Genomic DNA, 16971 nt, shown 5'->3' on the forward strand with positions numbered 1-16971 from the left:
TGACGCTGCCGCGATTAGGGACAGGGAGTCCGGTGGGCAGGGATTCTGGGGGTCGGAGGAAACAAGGGAGGGGGACTTACCCCGTTTTCTGCCGGATCGGGTGGATGAGTAGAGGTTCCTGGGTTGTCTCCTGGGGGAGGGGAGGAGCGGCCCACGCGGTAACCCGCGGGGCTTGGTACCCTTCCCGGGTTTCGGCACCAAATGTAAGGAACGGCACCAAGAAACGGAGGAGAGCTTAAACAAGCTTTGTTTGGGAATGCTCCCGGGCGAGGTTCACTGGTCCGAGAGAAAGGGGCCAGAGAAGTCGCGCCCGGGCGAGGGCTTGGGCAGAATTTATAGGGGAAGAAGGGAAAGGGGTGTGGTGAATCTGGGAGGGCGCAGGGTATTCCTTATTTGGTGGTCTCTTCGGGTATCGTGGCAATATCCGGTGCCGGTTGCATCAGTCTTGGGACCGTTAGTCCCGCCCCTCGAAAGGCGGGAAGGCTGGGCGGAAAGGCGGGAAGGCTAGGCGGGGTGGAAAGTCTCCAGGTCAGTTTCTGGACCTGGGTGGTCCGGAAAGTCTCCAGGTCAGTTTCTGGAACTGGGTGGTCCGGAAAGTTTCGGTCTGATGCAACCTGTGAGTCTGATTGCGTTCCCCTGCCTCGGGCCAGTTGGCCTTACATATACTAGTTGCTTTGTATACTTCTAGTATCTTTGTATACTATTTTCACAGGCTCCGGACGCGCAGGCTCTGGACGCGCAGGCTCAGCGGCCCAGCCGCTCCACATGTGGGATCCTCCCGGACCGGGGCACGAACCCGTGTCCCCTGCATCGGCAGGCGGACTGTCAACCACTGCGCCACCAGGGAAGCCCTGTCTTCACATTTTGAATCTACGGACTAATGGTTTTAATCAACTTGTTAGGTTGTACTAGTTATTTTACCAATCATAATGGTGTTCAATAAAGTTCTAGAACTGAATAGAATATGTAAGAATATTATTGAAAGGAAGGAGAGAAACAGATTCTCCTGAGAATTTGGCTCCTACTTCCTAAGCTTGTTAAAGCAAAGCAATCAGAAGCAGCTGCGAGCTGTCTCTCCTCCATGGGGAGCAGCAAGGGGTTAAACCAGTCTTGGTTTACTAAGTATCTGTCAGGCTTTTATCTGATCCTTCCTCCCTTCCTCCCCTGCCCACCCCTTTTGTAAATGTCAACAACTTCCTGATGAGCCTGGTAGAGGTGAATTTCACACCTTCCTTTTCTTTGTGAAGAAACTTGGGTGTTAATGGTACAGGATTGGGTACCATTGTATGACTCTGTGGCTGTCTGTGAGTAAAGCTGAGGGATGCCTGTGGAAAAAAAGTAGGAGAAGGTGAAGACATTTGAGAAATGAGACGAGGAAATAGGTTCAAATTGGTCTCATCTTTAAAAAGAGTGTTTGTTTTATTAGCAACTTTTAAATGTGTATTGGGAAAAGAATAATTTTAAAGAAGCTTAGTATTGAGAGTCTGGCAAAGAAAGGGCTGAGATTAGAGAGCTGATTGGTAAAAATAAAGAAATAAATAGAACAACAGTCAGAAAGAAAAACTGAAGACTCCTGTTTTTATTCTACAGGTGTGTTTACAGGCTACAGCAATGGAAACTTGGTCAGTTGGTCAGGTCTGCAGTTGGTTGGTGGAGAAAAACTTAGGAGAGCTAGTTCATAGGTTTCAAGGTGAGTTGTTTACTTTCAAAAATGTTAATTGAGCAGCCTAGATATTGAGTGTCCTGTGTTATTGATTTTTTTTTTTCCTAATGCATATGAACATTGATGTGGAGTTGCTGCAGTGGGAAACTCATTTCTCTACTGACTGTAGCAGAGTTTGCATTTGACCTGGTATCCACGAGAGAATCTAGTATTTCAAAAAGATCTCAAATAAGATAAATCTTGAGTAACTTAAAATCATATTTGATATATGCATTTGATACTGCTTTTGTCTTTAAATATGCAGCTTGTGCATTTTTTTGTGCAGTTTTGCGTAGTGTTGGATTTACAAGTACGGAATGTTACCTGGTAGGTACCATGAAGAATACTTTTCCGAAAATATTTTTTCCTTATCAAAACAGTGTCTGTTAGAAAGAATCGGGAGAGGGGAGGCATTAATGTGGAAGTAAAAAGTTTTTATTGTGACTCTAGGTTGTGGTACTTTCTTAGGAGCAAACATGTATTTGGAATTATGCAATATTAGTGTTCTATTTTTGTCAAAAACACAGATAATTTTATAACTGCAAAGCACAAGTTTAGATGCATCTTTTAATACCGGAGATAATTCTGCCTGCGCAGAGTGCTGTGTTTTACAGTGCTTTACCCAGCAGACAGGTAGAGACATTTTTTTTTCTTTTTCCCAGAGGAAGAAGTAAGTGGGGCCGCTCTTCTAGCGCTTAATGATCGGATGGTTCAGCAACTAGTAAAGAAAATTGGGCACCAGGCTGTTCTAATGGATTTAATTAAAAAATATAAGCAGAAGAGTCAAGAACTGAAGTCCCCTGGAGAAACAGCCCCGGTCACGCAAGCAGAAGCACCGCCAGAGTAAGTGTTCAGGAATGGCTTTATTTTTGCTGTGCTTTCCTGTTGATGGCTGTAGCGTGACATCTGGGGTTTAAACCTCTTTGAAAATTGTGGCCATTTGCAGATTGTGTGTGCAGTGTAACTTTTTGCAAAGTTTTATGAGTCAAGATACTTTTATTTTTAAATGCACCAGTTTTTTAAACACTTACTCCGTTTGTTAAGGAAGACCTGTAAGCCCAGAGTTCCTACATAGAAAGCTCTATAACAAGCAGTTAAACTGTACATATAACACCAGCAGAAATGAACTCCTGCAGCTTAGGTCTTAAAATTAGTGTTTGAGAAAGGCATCTTTTTCTGCTCCTTTGCTTTTCCCAAAGCTATTTGTGTATTTATTTATTTGCCAAGGATTCCTTATAGTAACTAATTTATATTCTCCTCTAGAGGCCTTCATAATATAATTTGCTAAAGACTCTTGCTGCAATGGATTTTTAAATTTCTCAAGAGTATTCTTGGAGTACTGAATGCTATGATAGCATCCCACAAAAGTCATGTAGAAAAATTTGTGATGGCTTTGAGGCTTAGTGATGTTTCTGTTTGTTTTTTATCACTGACTTCTGAAATAAAAAGGAATAATAACAGGAATTATAAAATTAAAAATTGGACTTTGCAATTCTATGCCCCAGGATCATCTCCGGCATTCTGTTTTGGTTTTTCCGTATTTGAGACTTTTTGCAAGGTTTCTAAGTTTAAATAATTACTGCAGACCAATTATTAACTTTTAAAGTAAGATTATGATGTTTGGTGAAATTCATTTTAAGTTTTTACTTTAAGTTTTTCAGGTTCTATCTGTCAAACTATATATTTCTGTCTTGCTCTTTTATAAGCAATACAATGTTAGAGTGACCCGGCTTAAGTAATTTGACTTCTAGAATATTTGGATATTTGGGACAAGGAGGGGGATGGGTAGACTTGAAGGAATGGTCCACAGTTGGTCTGGAGGTTCTACCACTTGATTTATTTGAAGGATTTCTTCTAAACATTGTTTTGACATATCTATGTAAAAGATACGTGACTTTTGTTGAAGTGCACATTGTATGCTTTTACTCCTTTCCAGCAAAGGGAGGGTGTAAACCTCAAATAGAGCTCAAAGTAATTTCCCAGCATTCTTGGATGAGTTGGACTTTTGAGCTGGAAGTTCTCCTCAGTTGACTGGAATCTTGATATTGCCTTAGGCAGAGCTTGGAAGAAAACAGACACCCTTGTTTCCACTGCGAATCAGTTTATAATGTTCTCTAGTAAATGAGAACTAACTGGTCTGCCAGGAAACCCGGGCATCATTCCTGGTTCCACCACTGACTTGGATTGATTATGTTAAATGTTGACACTCCTGTTGCTTCATCTGTAGGTTGTGAAAAGTAATACAGTACTTAACTCCCTGTTAATTCACACTGATTTTAGGAGTATCACAGTCTTTGAGAAAACCTCTCCTCCTTCTCCCAGACCAAAATAGTCTTTTGCTAAATATTAAGCTTTGTTAACCTGGTTAAGAAAGCCATTTTCAAATGTAACCAAGACTTGGAACACTGGTTTTCCAGGGACCGAGTGGGGGCTTTTCACCCAGTAAATAGTTGACTCTAAGGTTTGTGTTGTCTTGCATTCAAATTAAATTCTTCTGGTGCAAAATCACAATTGCAGGTGGGTTTATAGGTTATAGTTTGTTAAAATGTTTATTGGCTATATTTGCTTATTGTCAAATATATAGTCACTTGACAAATGTATTGTCCTATGGGAATCATGATAATAGAAAAAGGTATGAGAATATGCTATTTATTTAATATGCTACTTAATTAAACCCTTTTAGGAAGTGCTTAATAAAGGTAGGAAACTTGGCGTAGTAAAAAGAACCCTGAAGCTAGGTATTAAAACACTTGATTTTAAATCCCTGTTCTGATATTAGCTACTCATCTAAACTTGGAGATTTGCTTGACTTTTCTTAGTTTTAACTGTAAAATGAAGTGAGTAGAATAAATGATGCTTAAGACTCCTCCTTCTAAATGGTTTATAGAATGGCATTCTAGATCAGAGACTGCAGACGGGTTTCAACTTGCATGTAAATTTCATTTAATGGCTAATGGCCGCCTGGTATGTTATTTCGAAAAAAACTTTACAGGGCACATCTGGACAGGCTATTTGGCGTCCTGTTCAGACTTAGGCAAACGATAGGGATACGTAATAGGTAGGAGTATCTGCAGTTGCTTTTCGGTGTCATTCTTGTTGAAGCTGGTAGAAAAATCACTGGACAGGAAGTTGGAAAGTTGGAAGTTGGAAAACTGAGCTCAACTGGTGCTGCTACTGCGTAGCTTGCAGTGGTGAGCAAGTTGTTTTCCTTTCAGGGCTTTAGTCGTATCACTTAGAAAATGAGGGTGTTCGTGAAGTGTGGTTCAAAGATCATGAAATTTTACAGATAATAAAATGTCCCCCAAAATGACAGGGAATAGAGAAAGGATCTGACATAGAGTTCAGTTTTTTCTCTTTTTTTTTTTTGCGAGATAAGAATATTAACCAATAAAAGTACATTCTGTCATCACTATTATTTCATAAAGGAAAGGATTATCGTAACACCATTTATAAATGTGATGGATTGGTGAAAACAGCACTGTGAACTGGCATTGTCTCTCTCCTGGCATGTATGAACTGAGTGAGATGACCTCAGGGGATTTCTCTTTCAGTTCTCTTAGTCAGGACTCTAAAGTGGAGCTTAAAAGTGGACACACACACACACACACACACAAAAAGAAAAGTGGACACAGATCATAGTGTTTCTACAGGCTGACTCCTGCTCTCTGTGAGAGCAGTAGTTGTGACTCCTGTTGAATAGCCCCTGACCCACCTTTTCTTTCTTGGTGACAGGGATGAACAGTCCTCCAGTCCAGCCAGTCGTGGGGAGCAGATGCCATCTTTCTATCCAGTTGAAAACCATAATAATGATCTGATTGACCAAAGAGTACTGAAACAGAGGTGGGATTGACAACTTCTAAACATTTGAAATCCAAATGATAATATTTGCCTATATTTTTACGAGGTTTCGTGTGTTTAAATGTATTTCTGAGTGGAAGCTATTTGTTTTTCTGGAAGGGATTTTTGTAAATCAAGTGATGAAGATATTTGGTAAGAGATGAAAGTTAAACTTTTTGATCTTCACATTGAAAAAGTAAAGTTTTGAGATGATATCATGCATCTTTCAATTACACGTTGTTAAGGAAAAAGATGATTTCTCTGCCCTACACTGTCCAGGGTGATTGGCAGTAGCCACAAAGATGGAATTTATTCAGTAACTAGTGTCCTATAGAATATGCCTTTTGTGGAGTCTGTTTCGGATTTGAGTTTTGTAGTTGGTGTCTTAACTCGACGGCTCCTGATGGAAGCACTGCTTTGGTAAACATTTCCTCATATTCCTACACTGGGATTTTGGGCTGTAGTATTTCAATATACGGGCTATGCTGGAACAGAGGAAAACTATAGACCTAGACAACCAGACCCAGAAATGTAGCGCTCAGACAAAGTTCTGAGGGGGACTGTAGGTAAGATACGGTCCGAGAGTCATGGTGGCCTATACAGCATTTTCCAGCCACCTGGCCTGTGCAGTTCATGCATCACTCGTGATACCTATTGTTTGCAGCAGCTGATGAGCAAATGCTTTTTGCTAAATGTACTGTCACTGAAAGGAGAGATGTCAGCTGCCGTAGAAGAATAGTCAGGCAACAGTCAAGCCAGGGTGTGGTCCTTTATAGTTTATCATTTTGTTTAGCCCACGCAGAAGTCCTGCAAGGTGGGCAATATTCTCTTTTATGTGAATGAGTTAAACTGAGATTTAGAGAAGTCAAGGGGCCTCTAGCTAGGTTTCCCAAATGGGCTGTTCTCACCTCAGCACAGAATCTACCGCCATCAGTGTGGGAGCTCAGGGGACCAAAGGCGGCAGCAGCCTCAGCCCCTGGCTGCCTGCCCCCAGAGGCCCCGTGAGTGCAGGAAACACCGCACCTTTGATCAGGAGCTCTTGCAAATGGGCTTCAGCTCTGGGCGTCCTCTCTGTTCTCTTTCTCTCTCCACCACCTTCAACCTCGCACTCTCACCCCCGGGCTCAAAGTCTCCAGCTGCCCAAGATGTCCCAGTGTTAGGGTCCATCTTCCTCCGTGCCGTTGGTTCCATTTGGGGTGGTGAGCAAGGAGGTAGAGGGCGATGTCCTACGTGGTCTTCCTGGTCTGAACTATGGTTCAGAAGATGTAAATACATTTCAGTGGTGGCTTCATTCACCTCCTTTCTACTCATGGCTGCTTGCTGGTCCCAAGTGCTGTCTTTGACGTGGATCCAGGTGTGCAGAGTCAGCCACGTGTCCTCAGCGACCCCTTCAGGAAGCTGTCCAAAGCAGCCGGGCCTTCTCTGACTGTCCTGCAGAGACGGGAGGAGTGATGATTCGTCCCAGTGGTCCAGCCCTAACACCGCTGTGAATCAGCATCCAAACAGCAAAACAGGAATCGTGAACACAGTGCATGCCTCATGGTGCTTCTGTGAGGACCATTACCTAAAAACAGATAATACCTGCTCGGTGCTAAGCACAGTGGGAGCACCTGGAAAGCACTGTGTACCGCCATCTACACAGCACTCCTCCAGGCAGTAATCCCACTTGCCTGAGGACTTATTTCCTCTCCCTGCTGCTGCCTGTGGGAAATGAGGATGCCACCTTCTACAAGTTCTCTAGGTCGTTTCTCTTCCTCAGCCCTCTGATGGTGTTCCATTCTCATACGGTCCTGCGATGCTGGCCAGGCAGGGTTATTATTCCCCTTTTTTTCACGAGGCTGATCAAAGACACAGTCTGTGCTTCAGGGTATTTCTCATTCTTTATAGTGTCTGGCATGGAAAAAAACAGAATTGGGTTAGAAATGGAGAGAAGTAAGAGGGTTTGGAAACCAGAGCCAATACTCTGGGATCTTTCTTCTAATCATAAAGTCTCTCCTAATCTATATGACCACCTTCTACCCATCACTATCCACAAGCACCGCAGAGTTAAACATGCCCAGAAATGAGCTCATGTCCCTTGCCTTAGCATATATATATAGGCGTAAGAAATACAAATGTACGCAAACCCAGTGCCCTGGGTACAGAAGCACTGGGGCGAGAAAGCTGGGGGTGAAGCTGTCCCGCCTCTCATGGATCCACACGATGGCTGTCTCCGTCTCTCTTCTGCCTTCCTCATCTGCTTCAGTCCCTTGCTTCTTCCTGTGAGGATGGGTTATCCTACTACTCATGGCTGCTCTGCCCCGTTCAGACTGGCTGGCCATAACACTGCCTCCAGAGGAAGTTCTCCCTGAAAACAGCGCAGGTCGTTCCAGCCAACAGACTCAGCCTTTCAGTGTTGCTTAGTTCAGCATCTGGGGAAGAGGACCTGAGGGGTCTGTTGTGGATCAGATGTCCCCTCCTGGGCAATCAGCTATGTGTGGACAGATGAGGACAAGGCAGGGGAACCTGTTTTAAATATTTTCACTGCGGTCCTGCCCTTTGTCCAGGGCTATGGAATGGAGCGGGACAGAAGATTCTCTCCCTTCCCAAGTCCTATCTCACACAGTGGCTCCATCATCCAGCCGTGTGAGTTAAAAATCACTGGAGTCGAGCTTCCCTGGTGGCGCAGTGGTTGAGAGTCCGCCTGCCGATGCAGGGGACACGGGTTCGTGCCCCGGTCCGGGAAGATCCCACGTGTCGCAGAGCGGCTGGGCCCGTGCGCCATGTGGCCGCTGAGCCTGCGCGTCCGGAGCCTGTGCTCCGCAACGGGAGAGGCCACAACAGTGAGAGGCCCGCGTACCACAAAAAAAAAAAAAAAAAAAAAATCACTGGAGCCTCCCTTGATCCCCTCGTCCTGCCCTTCTGCCTAGGGTGCTATTCATTCAACAGGTGTTGATTAAGAGCCTATTGCATGGCTCCTGGGTCAGGCTGTGTTGTTCCCTTCCCTACCCTACCTGCTCATTTTTGAAGACTCTGCACAAAATCCCTCTTTTGGAAGGAAGCCCCTCCATTGATATTCCAGGTCAGGCAAGGAGCCCTTCTATCCTCTACGTTTCTCTTGCTTCCCTTGTAAAACTAGATAATGGAACTGATCACTTTAAAGTTTGTATTCCTTCCTTAGAAGCACCTCCTGGGCAAAGACCATACCCTTTTGTCCTTGTAAACACAGCATTTGGCATAGTTCCTGACACACAGGGGCTAAATAGGAGTTTTTAATTGAAATGAGGATGCATGTTCCAGTGAAAGACTGAATGTATCTTCATGGGACAGGATAAATATTTGAATAGCATCAATTTCTTTTTAGACCTTTCTGATACAATTCCTGCTGAATATGCTAATTTTTTTAACAGAATTAAACTCCAGAAGTTTATGCGCCACTCACACATAACAGGCTAGAAAGCTGATGGTTGGCTACTGCTTGCGCGAGGTAGGGAGGGATGGTGGACCAAGTGCCAGCTTTGGGGTCTCACACAGCTGGGTGGGAATTCCGACTCTTCACTCTTCTCCAGGTGGTCTCTGAATAGTGTGTGATGGGGACACCCACCTGCTCGTGAGATGACAATTAAGGTACCTGGCAGCTGTTATCACACCTTACAAGGTGGCCGTCATCATTCTTGTGATATTTTTTCCCAAGTTCCCTAAAATGAACATGTGTTTTCCATCCAGATTATTTGCAGACAAGAAGTCAAAGAAGGCTCTAGAGGCAGGACATTCACGTGACTTTGGCCCTTGAAAAGGTGTGTGTGTCCCAGTGGATGAATTCCAAGTCCCAAGGAAACACTAGGGTGCTGGGACATAGTGCCGTTTTCTTTGGTGATAGGTGATCCCGTGCTCTTTACTGAATTGCTTAAATGCCCTTTCTTGATGGAAGGCTTATAAGGTCCCATCCTCAGCATGTGTTGGCAGTCCTTTAGAAGGACTTTCTTTCCATGCTATGCTTCATTTTTCCTCTACACTATTTGAAACTGTTTGCTCCCCTTTTAGTACCTAGTAAGGCATGAAATCAGATAAATGTAGAGGTAGAGGTTTCCTAAATGTCACTTTAAAAACACTTGGCTTGAACTTTAAATACATGCATGCAGAGATTTTGCTTCAGCCTTTGGGTGTAATTACAAATAAGTCACAGTTTCACTCATATTTAAACATTATTTTAACGATGATTTTTTTCTGGGTCTGGCTACTGCTGTAAGATGCTGTAGAGTGATTTTACCCGTCCGCCTATGCTCGGGAGGGAAAATGTCAGTGGGTCCGCATTTAATGTATTGTTTGCAGTCACTGCCACACACACAGCTCAGATAAGGGGCAGCATGTCTTCTCCAGCACGTGGTAACAAAGGGAGGTTCAGTGAATTGCACCAAAGACAACATAGGTGATAAATTGTCACATTTAGATGCTGAATCCCAGGTCAGTGAAACAACAAGGATCCCTCAGAGTGAAGTGCAGGATCCCACATCCCCTACCCCACAGGTGTATAGAACACCCCACACCTAAGGGTTGTGTGTTTGGAAGTGTTATATTGTAACTCTAGTCCTTGATTGGAGATTCCCAGTGTACATTAACATAGTAAATGCTATGAGGAGTCCTACAGTAAGAAAACCCCTTTCACTGTGTCTGGTCCAGAATTCTTTATTTGTGTAACAACTATTAGCATTACAGGAAACACCTTAGGAAATACCGACTTAAAGCTGTCTTACTTAAGTCAGGATTCATTCATTCATTCCATAGTAGATACTTACTGAGTGCTTACTCTGTGCCAGGCAGTGGTAGACACAGAGGGTACAGGGGTGAGCGGAGCAGACCAAGCCTCCCAGCTCACAGAGTTCACGTTCACGTTCTAATGGTGGGGGGAATAACAAATACATATGATATTGCATTGTAAATATGTTTAAGTGCTATGAAGGCCGATAATGCCAAGAAAAAAGGGGGGGGGGATAGAGAGTGATCAGTGTGTGTTTGTGCATATGTGTGTGTTAGCTACAGGAGGGTTCTATTTCAGATGGGGTTTTCAGTTAAGTCCTTCAACTTTGACTAAGTAATGCTTGAGCAGAGACTCAAATGAAATGAGCTAGAACCGAAATTTCCTTCAGTGGAAGATATCTGTGGACCCAGCCAAACAGGAATTACAAAATCAGGGACAGTTGGGCTGACATGACTGTTAAATAACTCTCTGACTGCTGCCCATTCCCATTAAATCTAATGGGACGTCTTCGGAGAGATCAAAATAAGCTGGATTTCTAGTCTCTTTTTCCCTTTCGTTCAGTCCAAAAGTTACTAAATATATCCCATGAGCTAGGTATTACATAGACAGTGGGTGAAGCGGGGGCAATTTTATCCTTGCCTAGGGGAACTCAGAGTCTGACAAGAAAGATACATAAGTTAATAACTGCGATATTGAGAAAGAGATGCAGAAATAGATATGCACAGGGTACAGAAAAAGCACAGAAGAAGGATAAATAAGACTTTCAGGGAAGTGAGTATGGAGAAGGCCCCTGGGGGAAGTCTGCACAAAAACTGAGGGAGGATTTTGAAACATGATTAGAATTGCATCTGAAGGAAGATGGAGCAAGATAAGCAAAGGACATTCACAGCAAAGCAAACAGGATGTGCAAAGGTACAGGCACCTGAAACGGAATAGGGCATTCTATTTGGAATAAGTATTTTTGGAATGTGAGAGACAGAGGCAGAGGAAATGGACTTTCTGGGAATGATGAGAGGTGCTGTTAGGGAGGTAAGGATCCTCTGTGCTGTGTCAATGGACAAGACAGTGCTTTTTAACCGTGACTGTACATTAGATTCTCCTGGAGGACTTAAACAAAATATAGCAGGGCCCTAGACCAGTGTTCCTCAAACTCAAAGGTAATTAAAGGCCACCCAGGAATCTTATTAAAATGCAGATTCTAATTTAGTAGGTCGGGGTGGGCCTCAAGATTCAGCATTTCTAACAGACCCCCTAAGAAATGCCAAGCTGTCCTAGGACTACCCTGTGTAGTAGTAGCAAGTCATTTCTGGAGGTGTACAATAGACTGGATGCTTGTGTCCCTCCAAAATTCTTATGTTGAAACCCTAATCCCAATATGATGATATTTGGAGGGAGAGGACTTCTGGGAGGTAATTAGGTCATGAAAGTGGACCCCTCTTGGATGGGATTAGTGTCATTATAAGAAGAGTCCAGAAAACTAGCTAGCTCTCTTTCTGGCACATGAGGACACAGCAAGAAGACAGCCTTCTGTAAACCTGGAAGAGGGCATTTATCAAGAACCCAACTTTGCTGTCACCCTCATCTGGAGCATCCAGCCTCCATAACTGTGGGAAATAAATGGTTTAAGCCGCCCAGTTTAATGGTAATCTGGTATAAATCAAGTTACTTGAATCCTTACAAATAGGAAACTTTTATTTTTATGATGCTACATAGTGGAGGAACTGGCAAGCCACAGCCTAGGTGACACACAGTTGGGAGAAGACTGTCAGTCTTTTTTTTTTTTTTTTTTCCATGAGGCACATAAAACTCTGGGCCAGATTTGAGAAGTGAATTTTACACCTCCATCTCCGTTTAGAAGATGCTCTGAGGATATATGCTGTTCACTGTGAGGTCAGGATTCAAAATCTAGTAGTATACAGGTGGATTAATAAAAAGCTGCCCTAGATCCATTCAACCCTGAACTACCAGATTTTGATAAATCCGAACTACAAAATAGTAGTACTCAACCATTTTGCAACAACTGTGTAGGTAGTGTCTCATTAATTTTTCTTTTGTATGAATGAGGAATTAAAAAGAAAGAGGGACTCAGACATGATAGCTCCATGAGATCTGTTTTTGTGACTCTGATGCTAATAAGTGTAAATATTGAGGGTAAAGGCCAGAAGTTTCTGGGTCTTTGTCCATCTCTCAATACCAAGAAGAATTGGGGAATAGGAAGAAATAAAAGATTTATGTATTTTATGCTTCTTTGCTTGATTAGTCAGGGCCCCAAAAGTTCCTGGGGTCTTGAATCTCGCACTGGCAAGCAGGGACCGGGAGGATTTGAGAGGTGCCTGTTTGTGCCACAGCAGAGTGCCTGATGCCATCCACATCTTTACCTCTACTTTGTGCCTGATTATGTGTTCACACATGCCTTTCAGAAACTAAATTCTTCTGGAAGTCTCATAGATTAAATAGCAGCTGTGATAGCCCAGAGCTGTAAAACATAAATTAAAAGCAATCATCAAAATGCTGGGAATGTGGAACATTGTTTGAAGTAGTGGTCGTTACCATCAGTTGCAGCAAGAAAGCAGCATTTCCTTCATGGTCCTTGCATGTCTTGCAGTGACATTGTTCACTATTTTCAGAGATGGCGTCTCACCCTGCTCATTGGCATGTATCTCTTTATTGGGCTTTTCAGAACTTCTTGTTTACTTTGTTTCCTTAGCAGTGGAAAGTCTTGCCTAGGTAAAGCAAAGCAGGTAATTCTCAGAGTACTGGCATCAGAACACAGAAGCAATATTTCTGTTTAACTTTGTAGTTTGGTGAAATTTGGTCCCTCTTTTGAAGATATGTATGATGAGGTCCTTTTCCGTCCTATGGTAAGATGATAGCAAGTTCTTTAAACAAATGTCTAAGCCTCCTGTAGCTTCCTTTCTCTTCTTCTATGTTCCAAAAACACTGAAACTTTTAGATGTTGCTGTGGTTACATGCCATTTAGTTCCAGAGTTGATAATATAAAAACTGGGCATCCCAATATATACCATTTTCAGTGTATAAAGTCTGCAAGCTTGGGTGTGGAAAAGAATAAAATGAATGTAGGCTTGTGGAACACGGTCTTTCAGTTAGGTCCCTGGAGAGCATGGTATTTGTCACTGCTTTCTCTTCCGGGGGTGGGAATACTACTGCTGATGGTAGTGGTACTTTAGATGTGAAGACTCAGACCAGTAGCAAGAAAGGCTGTTCTTCACAGCAAAGTCCTCACTTGTCTCTTGCCCTTCTTCCTTGAGGACCAGAAAGCAATGCCATTTTACAAGACTAGAAAAGCATCACAATCCCTCAAGATAGCAGATTATCTCCAAGCTGGGGCCGCTAGAAAAAGGTGTCATTTGTTATCTAAATTCTAGGAAAGCAGGCATGATTCATAACGACTCCAAAAGTCAACCAGAAGTCAGTTGAGTGTGATGTGAACTCTGCCCTTTGTTCTGTAAAGAATCCACATGCGATGCAGCTGAAGCCTGGTGAGAAACTGAGAAAACATCTTTGGGACGTTTTCTTCGGTGGTGTTTGATCATTTTGTAATTCTCAACAGCCACAGTCTAATTCCTAGGTACGCTTTGTATGTACAGAGGACTCTACTCCAACCCCCAGATCTGCCTCTCTTGCATTTGGGTCCCACTGTTTTTCACATCTCAAACTTCTGGACTTGGTGATGTTAAATGTTACATTTAATGTTTTATATCTCTCTCAAATGTTCCTAAAACTTTCTACAGCATTTTTGTTACAAACTGTTCCACTCAACAATGACACAGGGAAATCAAAACAGATAAGGAGCCGAGACATAAGATGACTACTCACAGGGCCAGTGTTGGACCAGGCCCTGTGGGAGATTCAGACAAGAAAGACCACCCAAGAGGCAGGAGAGTGGGGAAGAGAATCCACCTGGGGACGGGGCTAAGACGAGCCTAGAAGATCGAGGGAAACTTAGGGCATTGGGGTGAGAGAAACAGCTGCTAACACATGCATAGTGTGGCCTGGAGACTTAGTAGGCTTGAACCTTGGCTGGATCTGAGAATTCACATTGGATACTAGCTGATAATAAAATGGCACACAAAATTGGACCATATTATGAATTGTCCTAATTATTAAGTAAGTTATGAAACTGGAGATAAAACAAGTAATCCCTACCCTCATGTATGTCTCTTCTGCTCCCTGCCATGGCTCAACATCTGCCTTCCGTACATTGAGATTTTTTCTTAGGAGAGCTGGAGTTCCATTGGCCCTGTTCTGCATAGGGCCATCTTCTTTATCCTAGGCGAGCCCCATATTGTCTGTTCCTTGCGAGTAAAATAATTAGGTGAATTTTCTTGCTTATTAAGGTTAAAGAAAGTTTTTCTAGTCAATGACTTTTTTTTTTTTTAACATCTATATTGGAGTATAATTGCTTTACAGTGTTGTGTTAGTTTCTGCTGTACAACAAATTGATTCAGCTAAATGAATGCGTATATCCCCATATCCCCACCCTACTGCATCTCCCTCCCACCCTCCCCATCCCACCCCTCCAGGTGTTCGCAAAGCACCGAGCTGATCTCCCTATGCTATATGGCTGCTTCCCACTAACCATCTATTTTACATTTGGTAGTGTATATAAGTCCATGCCACTCCCTCACTTCGTCCCAGCTTACCCTTCCCCCTCCCCGTGTCCTCAAGTCCATTCTCTATGTCTGCATCTTTATTTCTGTCCTGCCCCTAGGTTCTTCAGAACCAATTTTTTTTTTTGAGATTCCATATGTAGGTTACCATAAAGTATTTGTTTTTCTCTTTCTGACTTACTTCACTTTGTATGACAGACTCTAAGTCCATCTATCTCACTACAAACAACTCAATTTCATTTCCTTTTATGGCTGAGTAATATTCCATTGTATATATGTGCCACATCTTCTTTATCCATTCATCTGTCGATGGACACTTAGGTTGCTTCCATGTCCTGGCTATTGTAAATGGAGCTGCAGTGAACATTGTGGTACATGACTCTTTTTGAATTATGGTTTTCTCAGGGTATATGCCCAGTAGTGGGATTGCTGCATCGTATGGTAGTTCTATTTTTTATTTTTGTTTGTTTTTTTTTTGCGGTAGGCGGGCCTCTCACTGTTGTGGCCTCTCCTGTTGCAGAGCACAGGCTCCGGAGGCGCAGGCTCAGTGGCCATGGCTCACGGGCCCAGCCGCTCCGCGGCATGTGGGATCTTCCCGGACCGGGGCACGAACCCGTGTCCCCTGCATCGGCAGGCAGATTCTCAACCACTGCGCCACCAGGGGAGCCCTATTTTTAGTTTTTTAAGGAACCTCCATACTGTTCTCCATAGTGGCTATGTCAATTTACATTCCCACAAACAGTGCAAGAGGGTTCCCTTTTCTCACACCCTCTACAGCATTTATTGTTTGTAGAGTTTTTGATGATGGCCATTCTGACTGGTGTGAGGTGACACCTCATTGTAGATTTGATTTGCATTTCTCTAATGATTAGTGATGTTGAGCGTCCTTTCATGTGTTTGTTGGCAATCTGTATATCTTCTATGGAGAAATGTCTATTTAGGTCTTCTGCCCATTTTAGGATTGGGTTGTTTGTTTTTTTGATATTGAGATGCATGAGCTGCTTGTAAATTTTGGAGATTAATCCTTTGTCAGTTGCTTCATTTGAAAATATTTTCTCCCATTCTGAGAGTTGTCTTTTCGTCTTGTTTATGGTTTCCTTTGCTGTGCAAAAGCTTTTAAGTTTCATTAGGTCCCATTTGTTTATTTTTGTTTTTATTTCCATTTCTCTAGGAGGTGAGTCAAAAAGGATCTTGCTGTGATTTATGTCATAGTGTGTTCTGCCTATGTTTTCCTCTAAGAGTTTTATGGTATCTGGCCTTACATTTAAGTCTTTAGTCCATTTTGAGTTTATTTTTGTGTATGATGTTAGGGAGTGATCTATTTCCATTCTTTTACATGTAGCTGTCCAGTTTTCCCAGCACCACTTATTGAAGAGGCTGTCTTTTCTCCATTGTATATTCTTACCTCTATATCAAATATAAGGTGACCATATGTGCATGGGTTTATCTCTGGGCTTTCTCTCCTGTTCCATTGATCTATATTTCTGTTTTTGTGCCAGTACCATACTGTCTTGATTACTGTAGCTTTGCAGTATAGTCTGAAGTCAGGGAGCCTAATTCCTCAGGCTCTGTTTTTCTTTCTCAAGATTGCTTTGGCTATTCGGGGTCTTTTGTGTTTCCATACAAATTGTGAATTTTTTTGTTCTAGTTCTGTGAAAAATGCCATTGGTAATTTGATAGGGATTGCGTTGAAGGTGTAGATTGCTTTGGGTAGTATAGTCATTTTCACAATGTTGATTCTTCCAATCCAAGAACATGGTATATCTCTTCATGTGTTTGTATCATCTTTAATTTCTTTCATCCGTGTCTTATAGTTTTCTGCATACAGGTCTTTTGTCTCACTAGGTAGGTTTATTCCTAGGTATTTTATTCTTTTTGTTGCAGTGGTAAATTGGAGTGTTTCCTTAATTTCTCTTTCACATTTTTCATTAGTAGCGTATAGGAATGCAAGAGATTTCTGTGCAATTAATTTTGTATCCTGCTACTTTACCAATTTCATTGATTAGCTCTAGTAGTTTTCTGGTAGAGTCTTTAGGATTCTCTATGTGTAGTATCATGTCATC

At 42.7% G+C, this 16971-nt stretch overlaps 1 protein-coding gene across 1 annotated transcript in view; it reads left to right on the forward strand.

Annotated features, from left to right (window-relative positions):
• The first annotated feature begins 1432 nt into the window (after positions 1-1432).
• SAMD3 (sterile alpha motif domain containing 3) overlaps positions 1433-16971 on the forward strand; it is a 45205-nt gene continuing 29666 nt past the window's right edge. The window contains 3 exon segments of the mRNA XM_049695365.1: positions 1433-1690; positions 2365-2545; positions 5435-5542. Coding sequence (XP_049551322.1) covers positions 1612-1690; positions 2365-2545; positions 5435-5542 — 368 coding nt within the window. The 5' untranslated portion in view covers positions 1433-1611.

The sequence above is a fragment of the Orcinus orca genome, chromosome 12 (assembly GCF_937001465.1).
Source record: "Orcinus orca chromosome 12, mOrcOrc1.1, whole genome shotgun sequence".
Taxonomy (NCBI): Eukaryota; Metazoa; Chordata; class Mammalia; order Artiodactyla; family Delphinidae; genus Orcinus; species Orcinus orca.